The sequence below is a fragment of the Centropristis striata genome, chromosome 5 (genome assembly GCF_030273125.1).
Source record: "Centropristis striata isolate RG_2023a ecotype Rhode Island chromosome 5, C.striata_1.0, whole genome shotgun sequence".
NCBI lineage: Eukaryota > Metazoa > Chordata > Actinopteri > Perciformes > Serranidae > Centropristis > Centropristis striata.
Genome location: NC_081521.1, coordinates 31,437,190 through 31,454,438, shown reverse-complemented (window position 1 = coordinate 31,454,438; position 17,249 = coordinate 31,437,190). Strand labels below are relative to the sequence as shown.

General features: G+C 37.3%; 1 protein-coding gene across 2 annotated transcripts; it reads right to left on the bottom strand.

Annotated features, from left to right (window-relative positions):
• Nucleotides 1-657: 657 nt before the first annotated feature.
• On the bottom strand, nucleotides 658-9,576 carry tmem269 (transmembrane protein 269). Of its 2 annotated transcripts, none has more exons than XM_059332433.1 (7): nucleotides 9,407-9,576; nucleotides 8,485-8,536; nucleotides 5,828-5,975; nucleotides 4,832-4,929; nucleotides 3,550-3,693; nucleotides 2,653-2,853; nucleotides 658-1,717 (listed from the first exon to the last, which is right to left on the bottom strand). In XM_059332433.1, the coding sequence occupies exons 2-7, from the start codon at nucleotides 8,531-8,533 to the stop codon at nucleotides 1,608-1,610; spliced, it is 750 nt and encodes a 249-aa protein (XP_059188416.1). In that variant the 5' UTR covers nucleotides 8,534-8,536; nucleotides 9,407-9,576; the 3' UTR covers nucleotides 658-1,607. The 2 variants fall into 2 exon arrangements, with proteins under 2 accessions (XP_059188416.1, XP_059188417.1); XM_059332434.1 differs by having other exon boundaries at nucleotides 658-1,654.
• Nucleotides 9,577-17,249: the final 7,673 nt, after the last annotated feature.

Sequence of the window (17,249 nt, the reverse complement as noted above, 5' to 3'; positions counted from 1 at the left end):
ATGAGCCGACCTAATAGTGCTTTCTGAGGGAAACTAAAGCAAAATTTCCTAAATCAAGAAAATTAACAAAAAGCTTATGTCTGGTTGTGATAATGCATGAGGATTCAAATCATTAAAATCTTCTTATTTAAGATCACTGAACTGAAATTGTTAGTGATGACATACCTTATTATTATTTTTGACACCTCTGATCACAAGATGACTGTGACTCAGAAGGTAATGGAGTCCAAATATAAATGTGTGTACACTGTATAATCTCCCCATCTGTCACACACACTGCAAAGAGGCATAAATACACATTGTGAAACATGGTCTACAAAAAAGTGATGTCCCTCAGACTGAATACTCGCCAAGTTAAAGATTAACAACACACTTAAACTCTCCGAAAGTTTTAATGCCGCTCCACCACTAGCAGTGGTGTGGTGCATTTGTGAGCACAGCTAACATCAACTGTAGTGCAATGTTACAACACCTTTAAGGTGGAGGCAGAACTTGCAGCGAGGTGAGGAAAAGCAGGGTTTGCAGCCCGTGTGTTGTTGCTTTTTAAGGGTAAATTCACACTGAATCGTTTCATCTTATGTCACTGATGTCAGTAATTGTGGTCAGAGGAGTACTTAAAGATGTGATCCAGTGTGGATTTACTTTTTTTGAATTGCAATGCCTCTTAAAACAGAGGCAAACACATACAATGGTCAAATAACATGACACATAGTAGAAATGTGGAAATCTAGCGCATAATTTCTTTGACCACCACAACTTGGTAAAAAGTCTAAAGTCCCAAATTCACAGAGGCCAGAGTTGGGGTCAGTCAACTTTCAGATGAAGTCAAAATCTAATGATAAGGACAGCTGCACCATCATGTTCCAAAGTTTCTTATTAGAAGGATTTGAGACCACTATACAATGGAAAAAAGTGGATTTCAAGGAAATCATCCTGACCTGAATGATACGAAAGTGAAGTGACCTCAACCCTGATACAAACATTAACACACAGTCAAATAACACATGGCTGGTGGTGGTGCTGTATTAATGCCTGGTACTGTAATAGATAAACTGGAAAGGACTTGAAATTTTGAATAATATGCTGAGAAATCAATGTATATTCATTGATAAAAGCCAACATACTGTTGCATTTGAACAGTTATGCTCAACACTATGGACATCATAATAAGAGTTATGATCCTATGTGATTGCACACTTAGAGATAGAGGCAAAAATATATTAGATATTCGTGTAATTTCCTAATTCAAAATAATAATTTTCATATTGTCCAGTGAGAAAATTATGTGCCCGGCTGCTGCATGTACACAACATTGATTGGATTAATACTAAAGTAGAGAGATTACATGGGATAATAAACCTGATGAAAATCCTTTGAACAAGTCTTTCTAATCCCTCACTCTAACTCCTTCAATCTGGGTTCTGTTGTAGAGAAGTCACATCAAAATAAAAGTCAAATAGAGCGAGTTTTTGCCTGTGAAGCATGAGCATGTTCAGCTTGGATCCTCCATGGCTTTAGGAAGCTGCAGCAGTCTGGAAGCCTCAGTTTAGCCAGATGGGCAAGAGGTAAAACTACATGGAAGTTTTGGACAAAGCCAGCACCGTTTTTTACACTTTACTGCTCCAAAGGGATGTTGGGAACAAAATGTAGGAGACTGACCACAGCAGGTAGTAGACACATGCAGGGGGGAAAGAAGAGCAGAACACCATCATCACTCCTAATACAAAAAAAAAAGAATAAAAAAATAGAAGTTGAGTGAGATCTTTAGAGAAAAAGCACTGAAAAATACATTTGACAAACTCAACAGCAGCATGTATTGGTAAAAAAATGTCTGCCAAAACTATCTTCATTGCTAGATACCACTATCTTGTGCAAATGCTACATTTTGTACCTGAAATCTAATTCGATAAAGCATTTTTTAAATTGTAATACTTCACAGCAGTTAAAAAAAACAACAACTTTTTAATAGCTATACTTTATAGTCCTCCCATCCCACTCCACAATCTGATAAATGAATAAATAAATAAATAAATGAATGAATGAATAAATAAATAAATGAATGAATAAATGAATGAATAAATGAATGAATAAATAAATAAATACAGTACTAGCAACACATTTGATTAATAAATACTACAACAGGGAAAAGGGAAATAAATAAAGTAAAAATGCAACCTTGGTTCCAAATAAGTTGGGATGTTGTCTAAAACATAAATAAAACAGAATGTGATAATTTGCTTATTCTTTTTGAAATATACTATTAACTATACAAAGACAACACATTTTATGTTGATAAACTTTTGCGTTTTTTTGTTTCTTTGTTTTTTGTGAATATACACTAAATACAAATTGATGCACTCTGGTTTTAATTACTTTTTACGCCATGTCCCAACTTCTATGAAATTTGAAATAAACTATATTTTTAAAAAAATGGTTTTAAATATATTAAAGTGTAAATATAATATTTGTTTTCTATGTCAGTTTAGCTTGATTCCTAACCCCATGATCTCAATTTTATAGATTTTGTTAATTGTGTCCCTCCATTTGCTTTATGAAGCATTTCTGACACTAACTAACTAATGCTGTCATTACTCCTGGTCATGACGCTCCTGTCCAACAGAGATGGAATTCATTTTTTAAAAATGGCTTTACCTCCAGCGTAGACTACTTTCTTCCAGGCCTGGGACTCCAGCACTCTGTCGTGAGGGTAGAAGTTCTGGCTGATCATAAAGAGGATCATGGCCACTGCAATGACCCGCAGCATGACCAGGTTTCCCCCTGACAGCAGAGAGGCACTGGCCAGGATGCCTGAGGAGTAGATGCAGGGCAGGCCGCGGTACATGAATGGGATCCCTGGGGACAGAAACAAAGAATAAAGCTCCTGTGCATCCTTTAAATCAGTGGTTCTCAACCTTTTTTCAGTGATGTACCCCCTGTGAAATATTTTTTCAGCCAAGTACCCCCTAACCAGGGCATAGGATTTTTGGTTGAAAAAAAAAAGAGTTAAAAACAGAGCGCTGTGCCATCAGTGTTTGACTTATTAAACTTTGGAACTGATAAACACATACAAAATTCAAACATTTGGGGAAAAAAACTATTTCAAACATGTTAATAATCCATGACTAATTTTATTGCAAATATTTCTCATCACTAAAATGTAGTGATTCAAACTAATGTAGTAAAAACAGTGACCATATAACTATTTAAAACTATAACTGCTACGCTTCAACCACGACTCCATCTTTGATGTACGTGAGATTTTAAAATATACATTTAAAAAGTTTTTTTTTTTTTTTAAATATACATTTAAAAAGTAGTATCCATGCAAAAATCCTTTAAAAATAATTATTTAATGAATATTTTAGGAAAATATAAGTATAAGTTCATAAAATGAATTTTATATTCAGTAGGCTATTCAATTTCATTATCCTAAAAACCCAGAGTCTCCCCCATACCAGGATGGTTCGACCCAACCTGTCATACCCCCATTTGAGAACCACTGCTTTAAATAATAAATATCATACAATTACGCTACATTTCTGAACTTACCGCTTGTGAAGAAACAGAGGCGGACGAACACAGACAAGACGTAACACACGCAAAGGATGTTGTCAAGCAGGTCGGACGTCCTTAGTAGCAAAGATGTCGCAATCCCGAAGGTCGTGAAGTCGGCAAAGTCATCTAGCTTCGCACCTGAACATGAAAAAGATAAATGTTAATACTAAATGTGTCTATTTGAAGTTACCAAGGAGATGTGAATTTTTGGGATTTAGAGAAGCTGCTAGTGAGCTCCAACTTTTCTATTATTACAGTTATTTTAATCCACAGTGCCTTAGTCATGATTTATATTGTATTAAAGTCAGTGTAAATATGTTATAAGCCCTCCAGTATGGCCACTGCCAGTGTTACGGATCCATGACAATGGGTTGTGTACGTGTGAAAATCTCCAAGTGGAAATTTCAGTGTCAGCCCAACAGGCGACTATTCTATAAACAACATTCTCCACTCCCCCGCCTCTTTATCCCCCAGGAGCACGGAGCATGTTTTCAGCAGACGAGGATGAGGTGATTCAGGCCACAGCTCGAATGACCGAGGTGGAATTCCACAGCCCAGGGTCAACAATTTTAGCAATTTCAGATATGCAGAGAACCCAAAGCAACGGGATAAAATAGACAATTGGAGCGTGATCCCGTGGAATTTGGCTGCTTAATCAGAAAGTGATTGTTCATTCGACAAAATACATGGGGGGGCACAACAACATCCACCTGCAAAGTCATGCAGAAAAACCCTGTCGGGACACAAAGCCCCCTGAAATGTTCAGCCACTGATGTATTGTGATGCACCTGGGAGCTATTTTGGGCGCCAGAGAAAATGTGAAATTTCACACTGGAAGCTTTTAAAATGGCTAATTGTGCCTCTTGGTTTACCAAGTGTGGTACTGAGATGTTTTTTGAAAACTAGCCACAGTGCACAGTAAAGTGTCTGGGGACAAGAAAGGGGATGTCATGCCATTCATGCTCAAACATCAACCGTGAAACATCTTACAGAGTCCTTAGAAACAAAAAAATAAAAAATAAAAACCTAAGACGACTCTGATTTGATAAAGCTCAAATGACATTTCATGAAATATGTATGATTCTTCTGTTGGAGACTTTGTAAGACTTTCCAGAGTATTGCAGCAGCAAAGTTTCCTTTTACTGGTTGCCTTTGTTTATGACTTTGTGCAGCCAAATTAAAAAGTCCAGACAAAGGATTGAGCAGGGAGCCCTGCCAACAGCCCAGTTGAAGTTTATCTTTGGTAAGAGCTGTTGACCACAACACTGACACTTACCCAGTGCAGAGCAGGCATCAAGTCGCCTGGCAACTGCTCCGTCTGCCAAATCCAGCAGGTAGCCAATCAGAACCAGCCAACATGCAGCATGATGGTGCCTGAACAAAACAAGTGAGAGTAAGGTTGAGCTATTTGATGACAACAACCCATTTCAAAGGGGTAAATATTTGATGCTTCTCAACAGTGCAAAAGGCCTAAAAATGTAGCTGGTTAGATTTCAACAGTTCTAAAAACAATTCTAAAAACAGTTCTCTATAAAGAAAATAAAAAAGCCAAACAAGAATTTGAAAAAAACGTAAGGATTTGCGTAGGGTTTTCAAAGTTTTCAAAAGTTTTTAGGACGTTTTCTGACATTTTGTGAAATATCTTTTAGTACACTTCAAATATGTGTTGTATGTATTCACTCGAAAGAAAAAAATGCACAGTTTTTCAAAATTAATTAGATAATATTTACATATATCTCAGAATTTTTCTTTTATGACAATTAGCTAATAATAGGCTAATTTGGAATTTTAAGTTAAAAAATTGCGCTTGTTTTTCTGAAATGAGTAGATTATCTGATTAATTTAGAAAAACAGGGCCCCTCAGGGCCATTAATATCTAAAATGTGTTTTTTAAACCCCATGCCAAATCTCGAACTTTTATTTAAAGTTTTGTTTTGGACTTCAAATAAATGAATACAATGATAAAGTTGGAATAATTTTGCTTTCAGACATAATTCTCTGTTAATTGTGGTTTAATTTTCATATGTTTTTTTTTTTATATGTTTGGAAGAGATTGAATATATATATATATATATATATATATATATATATATATATATATATATATATATATATATATATATATATATATATATATATATATATTATATTATTTCAACTTTATTTCAACTTTATGGGCGACCGTGTAGTAGATTATAGATTTTGTCCATCCTACAGCTGAGCCTGACAAATAATTCAGATACTAAAATCCAATAAGGGTGTGTTCACTCACCCATTTAGACTGCTGAGAATGGAGGCCATGCCCATGACCATGTTGGCAACTGACAGAGCATTAGCTGCATTTTTACGTGCGAACTCCTTGATCTGGAGTCCGGTGGCGTCATCGCTCAGAAAAAGCTTGTCGGCACACTGGAAGAGACCTGAGACCACACAACAGTAGCAGTTAGTAGTTGTCTTTGTCAGGGCAATCACCTCTGCTCTGCTACAGCTAAAAGCTAAACCCTCACTGTGATCGGGAGAACCATAGCAGCTGACCTTTTGATGAGGGTGTATGAATGGGAACAGTTAAATAATCAAATCCCAGTTGAAGTCAAAGAAAACATTTGTCAAAATTCTGAAAGTAATCTTAATACTGGGAATCCATATTTCAAGATATTGTAGCACATGTTTGCATAGGTGTGTTTCTTCCTTTTTTTTTTTTTTTTTTTTTTTTTACTGTTTTAAAGGCTCAATGAGGAGGATTTTGTCTGGAAATGCTGGTAGTTTCTTAACGAAGCCTGGCCGATCAATGTCATCAAGTCGGAAGCTCTGTCTGTCTCTGTGGACAAATCCTACTCATTGTGCCTTTAAAGCAAAGTATCACTTAAAAAGGAATTCCCGTCTTACGTAAAAGAAGCATCACTTACCAAGACGTATGTTTATTGGACGGAGACCGACCTTACGATACATTCATCCACTCTCTGATCATTAAAATGCATTTGTTACTGTACATGTGTTCATTCGCAGCCTACAGCATGCAACATTACAGTGTACCATTATCTACTTACATGATCAGTTATGCAATAACAGTGTTATATGTATTTTAACCAAAAACAGCATGCAGTAAACTTCAATAGCATAGATGATATTTGCAAAGGAAATACATCAAAAGGATACATGTCTGAACAGGATACGTGAGGTGTTAGCACTGAACTGTGATCTTATTAGGGATCAAATACATACAAATACTGGTGTGGGGAACAAGCTATGACTACCACATACACCATTGGCTATAGTGAGAGTGAGTTGGACCTAAAGCACCGATGTGAGATCAATTAGCCTGATCAAACCTAGTGACCTGGAACAAGGACATGGCAGCAGCACTCTCACAGCTCACTGTTTAAATCTATAAATACCACTGCAGCCGAGGTTTTAATGGCAATCGTGGTAAAAAATAAAAATAAAATAAAGATGGAACTACAAGCTCTCCTTGGTTTCTTGTTTTTTATAGGACGCAGTTTCTATTCAAGTTGCATTGGTTATATCGCCAATCGTAATATTTTTATAAACTTTGTTCAAAGGGCAGTTAGTAAATCATATGCTTTGTCACTTTTATTGTTTTGAAGACAAATTTTACAATATGAACAATAGTAAACGCTACATCTTAGTCAGCAACATGCACTGCTGACACTGCCTCGCTCCGGCCTGAACTGCTCCCACAAAGCTGTGAAGTTTTTTAATTAAGTCAAACAAAGACATCTTTGTTTTCTGTGTCTGCCTCCTCTCTTGTGAGATTACAACTTTCTTTCAAGCCATAGTCCTGTCCTAGACAGAATGCACAGATAATGACCTGCAAAATTTAAGGATTTTGAAATGTTGCAATAGCAACCCTTAAAGTGTTTTTCACCCTGAACTTCCTGTGACTCCAAAGCCAGACTTGTTCAAGAGACTCTTCATCTGAAAGAAAACAGCGTATGAGACACAACAAAAAGCCAACAATAACTTACACTTTAACTTGAAAAATTACAGCCTGCCATTTGAATTATCTAAATTATCTGAATTATTACTTTTCATGGGTAAACACAGCACATCAGTTAATGCCGATAATATTCTGCATTTTTCTGAAAATCAAGAACCATAACACCATATGCCAGAGAGCAGCAACATGATAATAACAGTGAGTGAGGTGGCAGATCTTAGGGTCAAGTTTAACTCTAATCACTTTATACAATAAAGTGATTACACAGAGGAAAAAGCCTGAGTCGGACAGTCGATTTCAAGCAGTATAGCAGTCTCTATTTCTGGGTTGCTGCCTAATGACTGCAAAGCATGATGGGAGGGCCCTTGTTATGTAATACCATGCTAGGTTACCTGGAAACCACTAAAAAGACTGACAGAAAAACAAGGAAAGGAATTCTGACAGAGATAATCTGTAGTGAACTCACTGAGCACTATAAACTATGTGCATTTTAACTAAGCTAACTGTGATTTGTATACAAAATAATGAACAGCAGTCAAAGAACATTTATCCATATATATTCTATTAGCGGTTAATGAATCTGTATTATGCTATATATTCATATACTAATAGTCTATTTCAATAAACTATCCTCTGTATTAACTATGTACAGTGCATATTAATGTATGGGTACTGTGCTACTGAACCATTTCTTTCACAAGTGTTTGTCTTGATGTGTACCTGCACAGAATTTTTTATAATTGTACATTGTGACTGCATTTTATGTACTATATGCTACTGTATACATCTCATGTGTGTTTTCGGCTAATTTTACAAAATGAATTAGTTAGTCCTTTTAATTCCAAGCATCTTGGAGCACATTTGTAGTTGTTTCCCTGCCTAATTTGATTCAAGCAGAGCTAGGCTTTAATCTCTGGCACCCGTGTACAGTAATCCAGATTATCAGGTAAAATTGGGAAACAAGCACCTACCAGAGGAAGGAGTCAGGAGGATCATGATTGTCTCTGGCTCACAGCACATCAGCTGTAAAGTAAAGGATTCAAGCTTACTTACATATTACATATGTGTCACATAGATTATAGTGAATTTGATATACAAAACAATTTTAGCATGATATATAGGCCTATATATATATATATATATATATATATATATATATATGCAAATTAAAAATGAACCACAGTGTCATGCCACACAAAATCTTTAATAAGATAGTCAGTTTTGGCAACCACATGCTTACAAATTTAGCTATGCTGATACCAGTAGTAAATTTGAATCCTTAAATAAAATTTTCCCTCAGCTGCATCAGTTTAAATTGTACTAGTTAGATATATTGTAGGTTTATAAACGGGTCTCGGGAGTTTATGGCCGAATAAAATATGTCGTGTGCGTAAAAAAATAACCCTCCTGCCTCACTTCTTTATCTTGATCAATTTGTTGACATCACACCGGCATAATATCTAATACGTAAGGGACTATATGATGCATTATTCAGCCATGGATGCTCGGTAATGCTTCCCCAAATCTGATTGTCCTTCCCAAACCATCTGCTGGTTCAGGCCTAACAGTACAGCTGCTCAGCGGGCGCCTGAATGCGCAGCTCTCTATCCTCAGCATCAGTCCTCTGTGCATAACAGCCGAAACCCACCTGCACAAAAACATCAGCCGAGGCATGAAAACAAGAATAAGCTGATGTCAAGCAGCATGTGGTGAATATTCAGAGCTGACTACGGATGCAGCGTTTTAATGATAAGGCTGGAGAAACTGCGTCACAACCACAACAGCGACCAAATGCATGCAAAGCAAGCGTTTTGTTCTAAAACACCCAGTATTTAAATTGAAGATATAGATGCAACATAACCTCTCGGCTGCATAAAGTGCATCTCTTCTTACCTGAAAGGACCTCCAAGAATACAAAGTCTAGACAGTCGAGTGACGGAGACGTCTAAAGGCGCACGTACCAAGCGGGCCCTATTATCTGTATTTCTTTTTCCTTTTCTTTCTCACTGCCCTGTATATTTCTAGTCGCTACGCTATCGTCAGCATATACAGAACATATGGCCGTTTACCTGTCAACTTCACCGCCGCTTTTTGAGCGCGTCCTTTTAAAGACCTAGGATAAGTGCGCTGGAATATTCCACCGGAAATGACGCTCCCACTTCTAGTTTTTTCTGTAGGCCTATTACTGTTGACCAAGTCTTTGATGTCTACCGCTATACTGGGGACAAAAAAGTACAAGAATGTGAAGATTGAAATATTTACACTAGAATTGAGTGGGTCAAAGCATTTTGTCCCAAATATATATGTTAAACAAAAATAATAATAGGCTTAAAAAATATTTTTTGAATGTCAAGACCATGATATACATTAGGGGGAATAACAGCTTAAGTTGTAACAATAAATCACTGTGAAATAAAGGCAACATGTTCTTACTTCTTTCTTTTCAGTATTACCTTTTTTTTTGTTTTGCAGAGGTTTTCATGTTAGCAAAGTTTTGCTTTAAAAAAAAACACCAACACGTATTTTCCTTGTAATGCTGTTGCTGCTCTTACATACAAAATAATGCACATGAATGCTGTACTTGTGAAATCTCACTGACATTCCAATAATGAACTGTTAAGCTTCAATTATCTGGTTTTGAAATTGGTTTTGACACCTGTCTTTGAGACTCAAATTCTTATTTGACCAAAGTCCCAGTTTAGCGGGTCTGGCAGTGGAAAGACATTCATGTATTAACTCTTAACTGAGTAACTAAACATTGTGTATTATTAACAGACAAGCTCAATGTAAGAGATAATCCAAATGTTGCAATAACTGATGCTAAATGAGGCCACAGATTAGCCATGATGCATTTTGTTACCAAAATGTTTCTTTAGTATAATACCCACTGACTCATGGGCACATAGGATCTGTTGGATGTGGTTACTAGGCAGCAGAACTATGTCTCAGCTGTACTGTGGTCTGAGTTCAGCAATCACAGGCTTGGTGTGTGTATGACCCAGATGCAGCACACAGCACAGCAGAAACAGTTGGTAAAGACCTTTAATGTGGTTAGCAGCAAACAACAGAAAGTTCAGACAATCAGATTGATGCAGAATTGTGAAGTTTTATTATAACATACATGTATTATTGTAAAAATGTGTAATATTTACTGTCTGCTTCAAGTTCTGATGAGACACTGAAACCAAATTGTTTTATTGAATAAAGGATACTAAGAAACAACACACTATAGCAACATATATATGTTATGATATAGGTTGATGGCAAAACATATTGGCTGAGCAGTCACTCCATATTCTGCACTAACAGTAAATCCCTTAAAAAATGTTAACCATTGACATGTCACACTGAGCAGAAATCTAGTGGACAAGTAAAGCGGACCTTGTAGTCCTGACAGCGTTTTCCAGCAGGCTGCTCAGCATTCACACACGCAAAGCCACGAGTAGCGTCATACCTGTCAAATAAACAATAAGAAAACTATTAAAGAGGAACTCCACCAATTTTATACATATTTGTCATTATGAGAACAACTGCTCAGTCTGTAAAATGGAAGCTAGACATTTTAAGGAATAGTTCCACATTTTGTCTGAAAGGTAAATATGAAGCTAGGGCCTGCATGAAGGTTAAAATTAGTGTTTTGTTGTTTGTTGTAGTGTTTGTAGTGTTATTATTTATTTAAGAATTATCCCTTTAATGCCTAGATAATGGTTAGAATTTAAACATCATTACTTTTTGCAGATCTTCACCTTAATACTGACATAATTTTTCAAGTTCAGCCGCAGACACACCAGAATGCAGGTGTTTAACTATCTGACACTTGATTGTGTCGTTTTCTCTCCTATAACTCACAGTTGAAAGACGTCCCCCGTCTTGTGTGCAGGGACACCAGACACTGTCATGGCTTCGATGGCCACAGGCTGTGAGCAGACCTGACTGGGGTACTGCATCTGCAGCTGGCGGAGGGTCTCATAGTCTCCTCGCTTTGTGGGATTGTCAAAGTCGAACCAGCGTGTCCTGCAACCTGCAACAGTAAATCAGTTATAGTCATACAGAAACATCTGATTCTAAGCTTTCTTAGAAAAGTTTGCAAGACAAACTGACTCGTATCTGCATGAAAACTTACCGTGACAGAAATCTGAGGGACAGGTCAGCATCACTTGATAATCCTCACATTGTTTGCTCCTCTGTCTTTTATTGATGCATGCAAATCCAAAGCTAACATCATATCTGAAATACAAAGAAAGGTTTAGAGTTATGCATTAAATACAACATAAAATGTTTGATTTAAAACATGCTTACGAGAGGTATGTGTCTCCAGTGTTTTCAGCTGATATCCCACTTGTTGCCTTGGCCTCGATGCTGATTGGGTTTCTACAGACTTGACCAGGGAAAGTTTTCAGCAGCTGTTGTATGGACTCCACATCACCCTCCTCTGACGGGTCATCACTGTTTAGCCACTGTGTTCGACACTGCTCTGACACTGAATGGGAATACAAATGGATAGGTTAGTCAAGACAAGAGTAGTGATGTAGTAAAGTATAAGAGGGAAGCTGTGGAATTTGTTGTAAAAATTTGCACCATGCTTTTAGATTTTATTTGGAGATATGGATGGATAATATTAAGTTAATTTAAACAGTGACCAGGCTGGGACTCCGAGGACTCACTCACTGCTGTGAGCAAAATAATCTGGTGGCTTGCGAACATTGTCTTTCTGGTAAGGGAGAATTCACTGGGAAAAAAAAAAATGTCAACACGTTTGAGTGTGTTGTGACAAACATGTCAACAGTGCAGAATTTTCCGAAAACCACTGTCGAGTCTAAGAAGCTTTGTGTCTGGGGCCATTCAAACTAAACTAAACAGAAAAGTACTGAGACAAATTTGAAGTGTTCTGATTGTTAACCCCCATTATCTGTCCGAAATTCAATGTTCTGGGAACTGAGAAAGTGTAAAATATACACTCTTTTATTTTAAGCTTGCAACAAAAAAAACAAAAAAAAGAAAGAGTGAGGGGTAACACAAGTAAAAAAAATCTGCTGTAAAAAACCCACTGTAAGTACGTATTTAATTTTAACCTAAATTTATAATCACTTGGTTTGAAAAGACAAAATCTCTCTACGTCGCTAAATGACTATTTTTTATTTTCTTTGGATATCAACCTTTTGAGATATTACATGAAATGGGCCAAGCAAGCAGTATGAAAGATAATGCAGAAGCGAAGAACAAGCCACTTGAAATAACTTCCTAATGTCCAGTATATGATCATCAATTATGGTAAAGAGGTTTGAGCTAAGGTATGAGCTTTGTCTTGATCCCTGACCACAGGCATTCCTGAGTTTAAGCAGGTGCAGAACAGGTTTGAAGTGGGCCTGTTCAAGGCTGTTGAACCAGTTTTGATAACACCTGGATCTTCCTGCAGACCCTGCCAGGGGGCAATGTCTATTAGGAGGGGAAGCATTGCTGGGAGTGGGACCAGTTTTTCGGTCTCTCCAGCAGTCTTGAGTGATTGCTTAATGTGAAAACTCTCCTGTTCGTACACCAAACTTCCCTGTTAAGAAGATCAGAGACGCTGGCCAGCCAGATGAGTGGAGGTTTGTTTAGGATCTACAAGCAGGAAAAGCAGCAGTCCATGCCAAACCCACATAGCATCCTTTCTCAAGTCTCTCAAGTCATCTGAGGGTAAATGGTTTTCTGTTGTTGATCTAGCAAACACATTTTTCAGCATTTTTCAGACATCTGAAAAGCTTATCTTCTTGGGAGATCTTATCACTGCAGAGGCACAGAACCGTCTCAGCCAAATGGATTCAAGCCATTCAAAGCATCCCAACAACTGTCACTAAGAAACAAGTTTGAGAATCGTACAGGGTCTGCAGTCACCATATTGTATGAAACAATTCTGGCTGAACCACTCCCATCTCACAACTCAGCTCAATCTGCAGAGGTCCTAGCCTTGACTGAAGCATGCAAATACACTAAGAATTAATCTGCTAAACTTTTCATAGACAGCAAATATGCATTTTCATTCTGCCATGATTTTGGACAAATCTGGGCTAACAGACCATGTGGCCCTGCAGAACAGAATGGCACTGGACATGATGTTTACCTGCCAAGAAGGGGTTTGCCACATTGTTGGAACTGACTGTTGTACCTATAATCCTGACATTTCAGGTAATGAAATTGAAATTGTTTCTCACATGAATGATCTACTAGAGAGAGAATTGCAAGGACTCTCAGACTTCTGAAGGATGGTCTGGTTCTGGTTTGTGGTCCTGGCTAACCATAGGTGTTTGGAAAAATATGTTGATTAAACGGTTAACATCTTTGGTAACTGTATTTGTAATTATTTGAGGGTTTTTTTCAATCCATACACATGTAATAACACAAAGACAATAGTCATTGATTTCCATACATTTTTACAAAAAATATTGAATCATTATTTATCATTTATATTTTTGGCACACACCGGAAGTGTGTGGAGCCATTCCCAGCAAGAAATGGGATACACTCACATTCACATTCACATGTGAGCATCAGTTTCCTAATCTGCATTTCTTAAAAAACAAACAAAAAATCCCAAAAAACTATTGACTATCAAGTCAATGCTTATCTGACTAAATAAAAAGAAGACTCGTACCTTGACAGAAGTCTTTGGGACATGTAAATCTGACTTTGTAATCTTCACATCTCTTGTTCTCCTGAGCTGCATTTACACAAGCAAACCCATAGGTGGCATCATAACTGCAACAAAGAGGAAAAGAGAGTCATGAGTGGAGTGCATCTCTCTTCAGGTCTTTCCCTTGTCGTCAGTTTTGGCCTGTAGTAGTAATCTTACTTTATAAAAGTATCGGTGGTGTTGGAGGCAGGTTCCCCAGAGACAGTCTGGACCTCGATAGCGATTGGCTCAGGGCAGATTTCTTTCGGGTACAGTCTTAAGAGGTCACTGAGGACTTCATAGTCTCCATTTCTTGTTGGGTTATCATGATCAAACCAGCGTGTCCTACACTCTGTATGAACAAAGAATCAATCAAAACAATTTTACTAGAAATTGTTTTCCCTTGAATTAAAGTTATATCATTTATTTTTACCACGTACCTGAGCAGAACTGTCCTGTGCAGGTGAACATGACCTTGAAGTCGTCGCACTGTCTCCCTTTCTGTTCAGCGTGAAGGCATATAAGGCCCTCAGATGCACTATGACTGCAAAACACAACCATCTCATAATCAAATACACTTAGTTTGAGTTCACCAATGAGAAAAAATATCTACAGTGGTGTCCAAAAGTATTAATGTTGTTATCTACTGTTTTTTAAAAGGTGATTTTCTAGAATAAGAGTTCATTTGACCAGACATCTCCTGACATATGGTTTCAAATTCTAGCATTTAAAGTAATTTTTTTTAATGTGAAAAACTATTTCTGGCACACGGTAAATGCTTGCACTTGTCTTGAGTTAGTTTCACTGTGGAAACAATCTTTATTTCTATTAAAATAACATTAAAGGGAGAGTTCACCACAAAATATTTCCCCCTTTTCCCTGTAGTGCTTTTTAAAAAATTTTTTATTAATCTACATTGTTTTGGGGTGAGTTTTTGGACATATCAGCTGGAGATGCCTTCTGCCTTCTCTCGAATATAATGGAACTAAATGGCACTTGGCTGTTATCTCCAACACTCGGCAACTCACACTGAAACAAACTAGATTCAGAAATAGCACTACATGTAAGTGGAAAAATATACATTTTTGATATGAGGTAAACTGTTCCTTAAAAATCGCAAGAATGTTGTGTCTGTTATTCAAATAGAGAACATCTAGATTTAGCACCACATTATGAATCATCAATCATTTGATGTTAAATCAGAATTGTAAAAGACTGAAGTCTTTACGTGTGGAAGATGTTGCTTGTGTCCTGCGACTTGATTCCAGAAAGCGTCTGAGCCTCCATGTCCACTGGGTTGGAGCAGATCCTCGTCCGGTGCTTCCTTCTCAAGTCACTCAAGAGCTCGGAGTCCCCAATGTTGGAAACATCGTGTTCATCAAACCAGGCTGTGTTACAAGCTGCGGAAAAGGACAGTTAGGTCTTGAAAAACTGCTGTGCATGAAGGAGAAATTTGTCAATAGATTCAGACCAAAAATAATGGATGGCTTACTTTCCAATGCAGTGGCAAAGAACTGAAGGTCTAGAAGAAGAAAAATCTTTGATCAGTTATAGATTTTCTTTGTCATTAATGATTGTGTGCATGAAATAATAAATGAAGCAATCAATGATTATTACCTAGAAGACACCAAACTGCAACGCTCTGCAATAACAGACGTTCAGAGAAAACAAAGGAATCATTAGTGTGCACCATAAAATACACAACTTTCTTAGTTATAACTGCACAAAAGCAAATTACCTGAAGGACCAGCATGACTTTCTACCTGGAAATCTTATAGAGACAAAATATAAAAATACATGTAATGAAGTTCTTCATTAAAGTGGAAATAAAATGTCCTCACAGAGTTGGTCTCATGTGAAGAAGAAGAGTCCGTTCTTTGGATGTGTGAGGCATTAGTAACAGGGGGTATCATCCTCAGGGATCTTGTGGTATCAATATCTCGGTATTCCTGCTCCTCCCACAGAGGTTGAGCCTAACAGTGATCCTCATCAGCAACAGGTCAAGGCAGTAATCTGCACCACCAATTCACTGCCCCTGTTTTGTCCTCAGTCCCTTATTTCTCCCACCTCTGGAGTGGACTGAGGAGAGTTTCTAAAGCATAAGCTGTAACAATACTGAAAGTCAGAAAAACGAGCACCACTGATTCCTTTATGATTACTAAATTATTACTAAACAGGTCCATCGGGGCACAGGCTCAGGGGCCCCCCTGGCCTATGAAGACAAAATCTCACTCATAGACTCACGTACCAAGCAAGTAGAGGCTCAAAATTACACAAAGACACAAAAAAGACACAAATTGAGACCAGAATAGATGCAAAGAGACAAAGAGAACCACAGCGAGACTCATAATGACTTTGTAAAAGGGAAAAACGATTACAAAGTGACACAAAATAACTATAAAAAAGACACAATATGACGACAAAATATTCAGGCCCATATATGTGTATATACACTGTCGCCCATAAAATTTGTTTTCAGACACAATGCTTGTGGTTTCAATTGTGGTTTAATTTTCATTGTGATATGTTTAGAACAGATTGATTACTAAAGTTTTGAGAAGATATACACTTTATCTGTCAATAATAAACCACATTGTAACAATCATTCATGTATATATGTGTAACAGATATTGTTATGTTGAGGGAAGCTCACCTGTTTAGAGTGACTATAACGTTTCTGTACAACAATTGAGGTGTTGCCAGGATGGCTGACACCAATGATCTAATGTAAAATGTTACTCAGAGAAAAGTATAAAATAACCAGGCTTAGTGTGGAATAACTGCTTCTGCATGATACTGTGACACAAAACACCCAGAGCCAAGAAGGTGATGACTTTGTGACAGGAAATGACCACAGGGCTTCACTGTGACTGAGATATGATATCAGACTGTCTGATTTAATTTCTTAAAAAAAGAAAGAATGATTCAGCTGCTGCTTCAGTTTAATGTTCAAATTGATATTCTCAATTACGGCCTACTAAATAGTTGCTGCCTTTGTTATGGGGTATTATATCTGTGAACAAAGCACCCATAACGACTGAACTAAGATTCATGTGTAGAGTTGGAGGAAACGCCCTTTAAAGATAC

Coding starts and splice junctions, on each gene's coding strand:
- tmem269 (XM_059332433.1), bottom strand. CDS start 8,533: ATGTGCTGTGAGCCAGAGACAATCATGATCCTCCTGACTCCTTCCTCT. Junction 5,976..8,484: donor CCTCCTGACTCCTTCCTCTG/GTAGGTGCTTGT, acceptor GTGTGGTCTCAG/GTCTCTTCCAGTGTGCCGAC. Junction 4,930..5,827: donor ATTCTCAGCAGTCTAAATGG/GTGAGTGAACAC, acceptor TGTTTTGTTCAG/GCACCATCATGCTGCATGTT.